This window comes from Tauraco erythrolophus, chromosome 4 (assembly GCF_009769465.1).
Source record: "Tauraco erythrolophus isolate bTauEry1 chromosome 4, bTauEry1.pri, whole genome shotgun sequence".
Taxonomy (NCBI): Eukaryota; Metazoa; Chordata; class Aves; order Musophagiformes; family Musophagidae; genus Tauraco; species Tauraco erythrolophus.
Window position 1 is genome coordinate 35430486 of NC_141468.1, and position 12157 is coordinate 35442642.

A 12157-nucleotide genomic window follows, 5' to 3' on the forward strand; every position below is an offset into this window, starting at 1 on the left:
GGTTTAGCAACACCTTTTGATATGTGAACATACTGTTTTGATGTGCTAGCCATCCTGCAGTAACATAAGGCAAACGAATCCTTCACCCAGCATGTCTACAGTAGCGTAAGGACGAATCATGCTCTAATCTGCATTTGCTATTCTGACTAGGCTCCATTGAGAGCTTGGATCCCTGGTTTACAGTTAAATTTAAGTGTTTAAATTCAAGCTATATCTCAGTTTTAGATTCCTCTGATGGTCAAGAAAAAACCATCTCAGCACCAAGTTTCAGCCATGACTTTTATTCCAGTGCCTAGAACAATGTTGATAGCACCACAGTGGCTTTACATCTTGATCCAACTTAAATGTTCCATATTCTTTTGCACTGTTGGTAATTTTGGAAGCTGCTTAAGTGTCATCCTTCTTCAAAAATATACTCTGATATTTTCCTTCGAACAATTTATCTGGGCTAGTGCTGTTGTTTCTGTCTTTGTTCTGTGCACACTCTGCTGCTAAATCCAGAAAAGTGATCGAATACATGGAACTCATACATCTTTTTACTGACTCACTGTTATCAGCTTACCTTTTGCAGCAATGTCGATGTAGGCAGCACCTTATGACGAGATTTTTTTGACTCAGTTTCAGAAATATCTTTTGTTTCCTCTGTTTTGTCCTATTCTGTCAAAATTGTGCTCTACCTTCCATAGGCTGTGGCCTGCAAAGAGCAATTTCCCTGGCTTTGCAGCTTCCAGTTTTACTGACAAAGGTTAATAGTGGGTTTGTCCCAAATTCCAATCGCAAACTTGTCCTTTATCTTATAACATTCGCATGTATTGGCTCCTTGGCCTTTAATTATTTACGCTTATCCTGTCCGTTTCTGAAGGGCTTTTTACTCTGTTATAAGCCTTAACTGCTGTGTTTTTCCACTCCGTGTTTTCTTAGATTGTGCTATTCATGCAACATGAATGTATCTTACTACAGAATACAAGTATGGCAAAGCAAACATAAGACTTTTGATGAGCTATAGAAAATGTAGGCTGACCACGACAGTTAAATGGAACCCAACAGCTATAAGCCCTCCTGCAAGGTGCAGACATGGGTCCTAGTCAGGAAGCAGAGTAACCAATTAAATTAAAATATATGTCCTGGTAACATCATCAGGCAAGCATGGCTTTTTGGAAAATATTAGCTACTTTCATTTCTATTTAAACTAAAACCTGAAAATTAAAAATGGAGGGGTTTTTTTTCCATTTTTAGCAGCCAAAAATCCATATTTTAAAAAAATCCATTTCTCTTTGTGTTTTGAAATGAAAATAATACTGCAGAGACCATAAAAGACAGGATGTAATGGTAATAGTTAATAAAATAGTTGATAAAATAGCAGTGTATTTCGTTACTATTTTTAATAAGATAATGACAGAGCTAAAAATATTTCCCCTGTTCCATAAAAAGTTGTAGTTGTGTTTTAATCAGTAAATGCACTTAAAATATGTACAGATTGTGTTCTTAAGAGTTTTTATTACAATAATATGCTATTTTAACTCTAACTTAAAGTATGTCAATTTCTATATTTAATTTAGGCATTAACTACTTATAGACTATGATGCACAATTTATACTAGGCTTCTTGGATGCTTTCATGTTTCACATGTTCATGTTTCAATTACAAAAAGAACTGTTAGGATGATCTGGTGCTTTCAAGGCCTTTCTATGTATTTAATTATTGTATCCAGCTCATCCAACCTTATTATAAGCCTTCAGGTACTTTTAACATTCATAAAAACAAATGACTACATGGAGAAATTAAATTAAAAAAATAGCTTACATCTGGCTTGAAATCTCTTCTACTTGTTAATACCTATGTTCAATGATGAGTGACCTCTCAGCCTTTTTGGATAACTCATCGTGTGTACATGGGTGGCTGTGACAAGCCCACTGTGTGCGATGGGGCTATAGGAGTTACCCGAGTGACCCGTTTTTCAGAGTGTGGTGCAAGTGTTCATTTAGTTTCTGTACACCTGTAATCATGTATAATGCATAGGAGAATGTATAATGCATATGAAAAATGGGAGTAAAACCAGTGAGAACTGTGGTGTTTGGCATGTGTTTCACAGTGGTGAAAAAGACAAAGATGCAGGTTGCTTTTAGGGGCCAGTCCTTGCAACTGACATTCACGGCGTGCCTTTGTTGTTAATGAGACACCTTCTTAAGAACGCAGACTTGATAATTTTTTACCTTCATAGACGTTACGAGAAAGACATACCCAAGATAAAGCAAAAAAAGGAATTCCAAGTGATTCCCAGTTATAAAGAGACTGGGAGAATATATCTGGGAGAGGTGTGCTTGCCTGTTCTCACAGTCTTCCCTAGATATCTGCTGTTGCCCTCTCTTGGAAACAGAGTGTTGGAACAGAGACTTTAGGCTGACCCAGTAGAACTGTTCTTGTGTTCTTACATCCTTATTTGCAATACAACAAATTTTGAATATTGATGATCTTATTAACTACATGGAATGTAATTAAAAATAGCTCGGAAAAAAATGTGGGTTTTTTAATTCCAGCAGAAAATCTGAGCCAGCATTTATATGCTGTTTAACAGATGAAAAGAACTAGATGGTATTTTTGTTAGTGTCATGTTAGCTGAAAGGTCATGAAATGTGTGTAATGAAAAGAGCTGTTAGGGTATGCCATTTTACACATCTTATGAAACTATTCAATGACATTAATATTTCTACTCTAGGGCACGATAACTTGTATCTAAGAAGTGATACAGTGCTGTGCATGGACTTGTGCTAGCAAGATCCTGTATCCTGATCAAATATTTAGATTTTAATAGGACTGCCCCCGAAACAGGGATCAGCTTGCACTGATCCAGTTGCAGGAGTATGGTCTTTGAGCTCCTAGACTTTACAACGTTTGGTATATAATAATTATAAGATTCGAATAATGGATAATGCAATGGTCAAGGAAGTTGTTACATGCAACCGGTCAGTGCACCCTTAAATAGTCATAATGTTATATAAGCAATGTTTACAAGTGTCTTGAAAACACAGATATCACTTGGGAAGTTAAAATGTAATTGGTGCCATTATTCAATGTGTTAGCTCTTGAGGAGCGTCATCTCTTCTTAAACACTTTAAAAGTCTTTTAGCAAAGGATATGAGTATATTAAAAGCTATGATTTTTTCCAAAAAGTTTTAATTCAGCACAAGTAACTTTACCTTCTTAATTGTCCTTATAGCATCTTGATGAACTTGAAAGTAGAGGTCAAATTATTGCATGAGGTTTTGAATTCTATTTGTTGCATTATTTAAGCAGAATGGAAATGCTTATTTTGGGTTTAATTAAAATATACCTATGGAAATGCTGTGTGTAAATCAAGACACAGTGACTTCTCACTGAAATTCTGCAAAGCTTGCTTACACTGTTGTGTTAAAAAAACATGTGGTTGCATAACCGTTAGAGTGAAAAGTCAGGTGGCTCAATTATCTTTTTAAAGAGAACTTTAAGATTTTCATTTTTCTTCATAAGGGTTTTGCAAAGTCACTGATTCCAAGAATGTTGTGATTCTATTTCTAGAAAGAAAGAGGTAAAAAGTGTGAAACAGTTTGTATTTCCTGAAGCCTTATATAATCCTAAAGCCTTTGCCTATCATTATTTTAGCACCTTCAAAAGAGACTTGGGCTGTAAAATCAGATTCAGATGTCCATTTCTAATTGGAATTGACCCGTCCTGGTTCAGTTCTATGTCAAAACTCAAATCTAGCAGAAAAAGTGATTATGAAAGTAATGGGAAATCTTTCATAGCTAATCATAAATTTTGTCACTAAAGCAAGTTCTTTATAACTGCATTAAGGAAACGTGTATAGCTTACAGTCTATGTTCTTGTTTCCACAGTGCATACATTATAACAGACTTCATGGGCATCAGGAATGAAAATTTTATGAAGGTAGCTGCAGTTGGGACTTGGATGGGAGATTTTGTCACAGCATGGATGGTAAGAAACATAATATTACATTTTAAAATAAAAGGAATATGTTTGTTGGTTTCAAGGGAAAGAGGAGAGGAAAAGAGAGAAAACTCTTTGTCTTGAATCATCCCAGTATTTCAACTCAAGCAAGTAGAAAGTTAAAAAAGGTAAAGCAGCATAATGGCAGGATATAATTAGCTGCGAGTCCAGAAGAGTTTCAGTTAAAACAGAGCAATATTTCATTTCTTGTGCTGTAAGTGGGAATTTTACCACTTACTTCTGTGAGGACAGCACAGTGGTCCTTTACTGTGAAATAACATCATGACTTGCTATCTGGTGAAACAGTGAGTAAGGGCTAGAGATAAACAAGTCTAATGAAAAGGATTAAAAAAAAAAATAAAATTGAAAGATGTGACAAAGAGCAATGGAGATGAGAAAGAAAGCAATTCCAGAATTTGAAGGTAGCCTGTTAGATGTGAAACTGTCAGATTAAGTTTAGGATTTGGAAGAATAAAGTTTTCATTTGGATCATAGTTGTTATAAAGGTTTTCTCTGGAAATATGGGCAAGGCAAACATCAGCTTTGTGAAAGAGAACCAGAAAATGGCAGCTGGCTGGGAACAAAATGAAGCATGTGCACTTATTTTTATGGTTCAGGAAAAGAACTTCTTGAACACGAAGTGATAAAAAGTGGATATTTTTTAGTAAGATTAGGTTTTTAGAATTAGCGTAAGTAAGAATTTTAACAATTATAACTATGAAATTCATTTAAATTGAGGAAAGAAGTCCATGATTTTTAAGCTTGCAGAATTGATTTTAATTAATCTAATTTTTTTCCTAATGATTCATTGATACCTCTGTTTGTTTACTCAAAAGAATCAAAGTAATTTTAGAGGAATTAATTCACACAGGGAACGTTGCCTGATGATGAACATTTATCATAAATCACATATACATGGATGGAAAAGATCTCAGCACTGTACGTAGCTAATGATCTCTGGCATCAGAAGCAAAGAAACAAGTCAAAGTGGATAAATTTTAGGACTCTGGTATGTGTTAGGAGAAAACAGTACAGGAGTAATTTCAAGAAGGAATAACTGTAAGATGCTAATACTATAGTCTGTAAAACTGTAGGAATAGTCTTAGAAGGGTCATCTGAGTTTCTGTCAATTTATCTTCTATTCTGCACATATCTGAAACATACTGTACAACAGACAGAAGAGAAAAAAAAATGAAGGATTTTTTCAGCATATTGTTCAGTATATGTCAGTGGTTTGTCCAAGACAAACTATGCTTTGTGAAGTGGTGGCCATGAAAAGCAAGTACGAAGCAAATCACCTGTACTTACATTACCATAAGAACATTGCAGAATCGGTGCATTGACTGACGTTGACAATTAATGTGGATTTCTTTTGAATCACTAATAAAATTCATGGCTGCTTTTTCTGAACACCTTTACCTTGACCCTTTCTTTTATGGGCTTCCACAGCTTTATCCCACTATGGAAGAAAAGATGATGCACAAGCTAAGCTAAATTGAGAGGAGTCGTGTTCATCATACATATGTGACTTAGAGCTCCAGTGATAGATAGATAGTGATACAAGTTGCACTACATTAGGTAATGTTCCATTTTTTCAGTCCCTCTTTTCTCATTTCCTGAAAAAACCTGTTACATACAGCCCTACATAAAACATGGAAATGACTGGATTCAAGAGGCATGAGAATCCTAATCCTTTTCTGTGTACTCAAAGCCCTCTCAGGTCTTCTCAGTGATGGAGGCACAACTGGATTCTGCCACAGCAAATTCCAGTGGTGGATGGAATTATCACTGAAGAACGTGAGAGAGACTGGGAGAGACTGCAGAGGCAGTTTGGAATGGGAAGGCTGGTTTTGTTAGCTTTCGGGAAGAGCAGAGGGCATGGGATGAGAGGGTCAATGTGTTTTAGGACATGCTTTGATTGCCTGAGGAGAATTAAGAGGCGTGGTGATTGGTGTTTAGATCTTCGGAGCAAAAGAGAATAGTGAGATTGCTTCTGCAATGCAAATCTCCAGACAAAGTGAATGAATCAGACAATAGAAATGACAGTGTTTAAGGGCAGCTAAGCCTAGGAACATCAAAAAAAGCTACAATGTCAGGTAGAAAGATATTAGTAACAGAGGAGAGTGGACATGTACATTGGTGCATCTGCGTGTACATTGGTACCTCCTACATAGCCTAACTTCTAAAATCTTATTCTATATGAATAGAAATTATCATGCTGTTTATAATATTTAAATTTTCTTAACTTTCTGCATGTCAAGCTCAGCATGGATTTGATATAAGTGACATGAGTCTTATATGGGATTATTATATTTTATGAAGTTGTCCAATCCTCTTTTGAAACAGGAGAGAAAAAAACAAAGTTATAAAGGAACATTTGTACATCTTCCCATTCACAGGAGTGCTTATATTTTGTAATGTTTAAGAAGTTTCTGTAAAGAAGCCACCCATCCTTAGACTACAAAGGAGAAGATAAAAAAGCTGACGTAGCCTTCACTTCAGTTTATTTGAACCACACTGGAATTAAGATCTTATTCCTGATTTAATTGGAAACTTTGGTAATAAGCAGGATTAAAACAGAACAGATGAGATTCCATTTTAAAAATGAGTCATCAACAAACAATAGTATTGCCCCAATACAAGGGGCAACACAGCAAGGAGAGGCTTGTTAAATCAGCAAAGTAATTGAAATGGGAAAATATGTTTTGGATTGCTGTTTGGTTTGGATTTAAAAGACAGAAGTGAGCCTTCCCCCTCAACACTTCCTAACCCACTGACTAGTTTGGTGACAAGGTCTGACACAATTCCTAATAAAATCAGCAACATTCTTTCCACTGTGTGTAATGAGAATGAGACCATGCCGTGGGTGCACAGGAGCTTCTCCTTTGTTCATCTGGACAGGAAATTCTGCTACTCATAATCATCTTTTCTGAAATCTGTAGTAAGTGTTAGATTCTCTAAATAAGTCTGTGAAGAGGGGAATGGGTTCAATATACTAACCCGCTCTCTGCCCTTTTTCCTCTTTGAAGCCAGGGAAGTGTATTTGCACCTGCTTTGACATGCGCTCCTGCGCTTGCAAAACGTGCATTCTATTCTCATGAAGAGTGCTTTTGACCCAGACACCACAGGATTTGGACAGCAGGATAGCTTTGAAAAAAAGATTGGATTCTACCCAGGCAAGCCTATAAACTAGCAATTATGGCCGCCTTCTGGGACAGTGTGAGCAGGATGAGGAAGGAGCCAATTCCAGGGCAGAGTCTCTGATGATTAGAGTTGGGTGGCCTCCTGACCCTCTCTGTAAAAATGAGCAACCTGCTGCTGCCATGTTTTTGTGAGGAGGACAGTCCCGAGTGCGTGTGGTAAGGTATGCTCAGAGTATACCTACAGGCGTGGATGGCACTGAGCATGGACACAGAGAGCAGAATACAACCGGAGCCTCCTGGAGCCTCCTCTATTCTTTACAGCCTCTTGGTGAGGTGGAACAGCCTGCTCTCCTCCTTCTTTCCAGGCACTGTTGGCTTTTAGACTGTCAAAACTGTTATTCTCCACTTGGGTGATGGCTCTTTGAGTTCTTTGAAGATTACATGTTGGCCTTGCGCTATGAATGATATTCATACCACATTGAGAGATTTACTTACCAGCTGCCGTTGCCGTTTACGTTAAAAATATATCCCTGCCTACAAGCTCTACACTCGTGGGCAAACAGTAGAAGTTTGTTACATCTTCCTTAGACCTTGTTTGCTAGGATTATCAGAAGCTGAAGCAGTTAACTTCAGACAGAGGCTGGCACTAATCTCTATGAATGTATCAGGGGCTGATCCACTTGACAAGGGATCTTATTCCCATTTACCTTCCTTCTGGAAGGTAATTTAATTGAGATTCTCTTTTCCTTCATTAATTGCTAGAGAGAACTGAGAATGTTTGAGAGATCATTGAACAGCAGAGACTCTACTGGATCACGTCATCAGAAACAATGATAAACTCAAGGGGTGGTTTAGTTTATTTTTCAACAAACTAGTGTTTACCAAATCTGTACCAGCATGTTCTTTTTTAGCAAGAAGGAGCCAAGACTTGTCTCAGCACTATGCTTTAGCACAGTACTTGGCTCAATGTCTTAGAGTATAAGTCGAATCATTGTCACAATTCCTGGCTCTTCTTTCTGGCACGTTCACTTGACTTTGGTTTGATTCTTCCCTTGCTTGGGACCATGAAAACTCCCAGGACCATTCTGTCTCTCATCATCTTAGCAGAGGAATTAGTAGGAAGTTAGGAAGCAATACTTGCAGCATAGTCTGGATGGAAGGGTGATAGGCCACCGCTTGTTCCACCAACCCATTATCCAGCATTGACATAGACACATCCTATCTACTTGAATGGATGGATATGGAGATAAAGACTTTCCACCTAAGACTTCTTGTCAGTACATAGTATTGGGATTTCAAAAGGTTTTTACTGAGTGATGAATCCACACCTACCTTTCCTCATTAATGGAACTGGATAATGACTCCCGTATACACAAGTTGCCTGGATTTCTATGAAGTTTCTCAGGCAAAAGAGTCATATCATTAGGTGATCGTATCTACACATGATGGCATATAACTTGTGGTGGAATGCCGCTTTTCATGGTAAAACTTATCTGTTCTTCTGTGAGAAGAATTTTCTATTCTCTGAGATTTTCAGTGCTAGCTGAAAAAATTCCAGGAAATGTACTTATCTGGCCAAATGGACCAGATTTTCAGTCTTATAATTCCAGAGGAAAAACCTCACACCATTATGTGTTCTGACTTTCCTAGTTGTGAAAGAAATAGACCTTGTTCTGTTTTTTTAATTCACATTTCTCTATTAGGCATTTTTATCTTCATCCTCTGGTGAAAGAGGCTTCTGTATTATCTCATTTTATGGGACTAACATGGCTTACGTGGCTGGTCACAGTGTAGCTAATAGAGGGGTCTGTGGGTGGCTGGTTCATAAAAAACACTCCAGAGGGCTGAAGTCTGTCCATGTGGTCCTTGATACTATTAACATCAATAGCTGACAGGTTTAAGTGAATGGTTACTGCTGTGCGAGCATATGGTAAATCTGTAGACTCCTAAACCAGAACTTCCTTCTGTCATGTGCACCATGTTAGAACTCAGGCTACATCTGTAAGAACATAACAATTGTATCTAGTCAGACCAAAAGTCCATCCAACCTAGTATCCTGCCTTAGACTGGGACTGTGAGCAGAAGCCTACCAGGAGAGTAAGAAGCAGCCAATCATAAACAGCAGTGTCCTCTTATATTCTCTCCAACTGTACAATGTTTTGTGTATATAACTCTTGATGAATGTCTCTTCCTTGTTCTTGCCTAATCTCACCTTAGCCCAAGTACTTTTTTTAGCATCCACAGAATTACTTGACAACAAGTTCCAGAGGTCACTGTTTAAGGAATCATCTCCTTTTGTTTGTTTTAACCTGTTTCCTACTAACCTAGTGTGATGCCTTTGGTTCTTTACTGAAGAGACAACAAACGCTTTGTCTCTGTATGCTTTCTCCCTAATGTTTATGGTTCTGTAGACATATATCATAGTTAATGTAATTTATCCCTTCTTCAGTTTGATGATCTCTATCCTGGTAAACTATTTCTCATACACAAGCTGTTCCATGTATTTGATTATCTTTATTGCCATTCTTTGCAATTTCTCCAGTTTTGCTATGTCCTTCTTCATAGGGACATCACAACTGTGCACAGTATTCACACTGTGAATGAACTGTGGGTTTTACAGTGATAGAACAATGTTTCCTGATTTTCTGTTCCTTTCCTAGTAGTTCCTAATGTTCATGGCAGGGAGGTGTTGACAATCTGGGGCACTAAGAGCATGTTTTCATGGTACTGTATTATCATAACCTCAAGATCTTACTCCTGAGCTGTAATGGTCAGCTGAGGGCCAATTGTTTCATAAATAATCCTAGAATTGTTTTGCCCCCTGTGCATCGCTTTGCATTCATCTACAAAGAATTTAATCTGTCGTTTTATTGCCTAGGGACTTACTTCCATAAGGATCTTTCTCAATTCTTCACAGTCAGCAAGCCATCATCCTTATTGCTGTGCATAACTCAATATCATTATAAAGTCTTTTCACCTCACTGCTCACTCATTTTACCAGGTTGCTTAGGAATATGATGAACAACTGCATCCCCTGCACAAATCCCTGTGGAACTCCACTAATGACCTCCCTCCATTGCAAGAGCTGTCTGGCTAACCTACTTACCTTCTGTTCCCTGTCTTTTAACCAGTTATTTATCAACATAAAGATCTTCACTAAAGCTCTGACTGTTGGTTTTCCATAGAAGCCTTTGATGAGGGATTTTTCAAAAGCCTTTTAGAAAATTTGGGTTAGCCTCTCTGAACCACATCTCCTTTATCCATGTGCTTTGTTCACCTCATTTGGTAATCCTGTTCTGAACTATCCCGTTCCTGATATTTACAGATCCAGCCACTTAGCACTCTTTTCACAGCCTCAGTGTTTTCTGCCATCATTAAAGAGGTATTCAGACAATGTTAGGTGGCCCTGAAAGTGCTGTTTCTGTTAAAGACAAAAAGTTGCAGCTCAGGAACTATGAATGTGTGGAATAGTTTGGAGCCATCTTCATGTGGCTTATCAGTGAGACAGTGAGCTTATTTCCTAGCAGTTAAAATGCGTATGTTCATTTTAACTCATTTTCATTAATTTTTTTCTGTCCTTTTCCCTCAACACTCTTTAGTCTTATAGCCCAAGAACCATAAGTAGTCTTGCAGGTGAACACAAATTAAAGTGGAAATACTTTGTTTTATATATTCCTGCACACAGCAGAAGGGGCAGTAGAGCCTGAACATGGATGTTAATTCCTATATTAGACCTATATTCTGAATACGTGCATGGTTATGTATTTCAGAGAACATCAACTGTTGATATATAACCTCTCTTTCCTGAAAATTTACATAGTTTATGGATCTCTTAGGCTGAGCAGGGACGATCTTAACAAGTTTTTGTTATTTTCATGATTAGGTGGAATTTTTGAATCATAATTTTGGACATAGGAACCTGTGTCCACTAAATTCATTCTTTGAACCTTGGTCCCTCTTGGCCTTGTTGCTGAGAAACACCTTTTTTTCCTTCCCAGCTGTACAGACCGTGGACACAATCTAATTGCTGTAGTTTGTGATAGAAGCTCTTCATTTTGACCACATAAATGCTGGTGTGTTCTATCTCCATAAATCTGAAGCATAATGGTCTAATATACTGTACAGTATAGGGTGAAGTAATGTAGTATATGCATTACACTGTAATAAAAACATCAGTTGATGTTATCTTCTGGTAGATACCTGGTACGTGTAGATTATGTTCTGTCTTCTTTCATTTTTGTAATAAGAATAGGTGTCTACTTACTGCCATTAAAACATTTTTGATGACTTGCAACCTACTGGCAAGAATTTTTAACGATATTTGGAAATACTTACTTTTGACTGTTGCCATTGTGATCCTGAAAAATGGCATTTTTTTGTAGTAGGGGAGAACAAGCTATTCAATGATTTTGAAGTGCTTCCCTTGTGTCGTTTAAGAAAGAATATTCTTGTTCTCATTTGCTCTGAGACATGACTATCTATCTATGCCAACATGTTAGAGGAATGAAGTACCCATTGCCTCTCTTCAGAAACTAGGTTGATTTACCTCTTTGTTTTTATTTCATCTCGTAATGGGTATGCGTTGTTAGGGCGTGTTCAAACAAAGTGAGCAACCTTGATGCTGCAAATACTATCATGTTGCTGAAAATAGCAGGCAAACTAAACTATTGCGGTGTAAATAAATAGAAAATAAAATACTAATGTAACTTAAAAAATGAATCCTCCTTTAGTACAGGGAAGGACATCAGTATAAAAAATATGCTGAAAGAAAAAGTAACACCATCATTAAAAATAATAAAGTTTCAGAGATTTTGTATGTAGCTTCTTAACTAAAAGAATAACCACAAATGTTCACTTTTAAATTTATGTGAATCTTAAAAAGTCATTCTTCTGTCTGGGAAATTCAATTCAGCAAAGCATAGTATATTGTTTTATTTGCAAGCAGTGAAGAATCCACCATTTTGATGCACATTCCAAGGTAGTTTGGAGAGTCAGAAGTCTTGAATGACTGACACTTTTTCTAACGCATG

At 37.3% G+C, this 12157-nt stretch overlaps 1 protein-coding gene across 1 annotated transcript in view; it reads left to right on the forward strand.

Annotated features, from left to right (window-relative positions):
• Window positions 1–12157, forward strand: part of TMEM117 (transmembrane protein 117) — a 223492-nt gene that overhangs the window by 95463 nt on the left and 115872 nt on the right. The window contains 1 exon segment of the mRNA XM_086610851.1: window positions 3873–3972. Coding sequence (XP_086466977.1) covers window positions 3873–3972 — 100 coding nt within the window.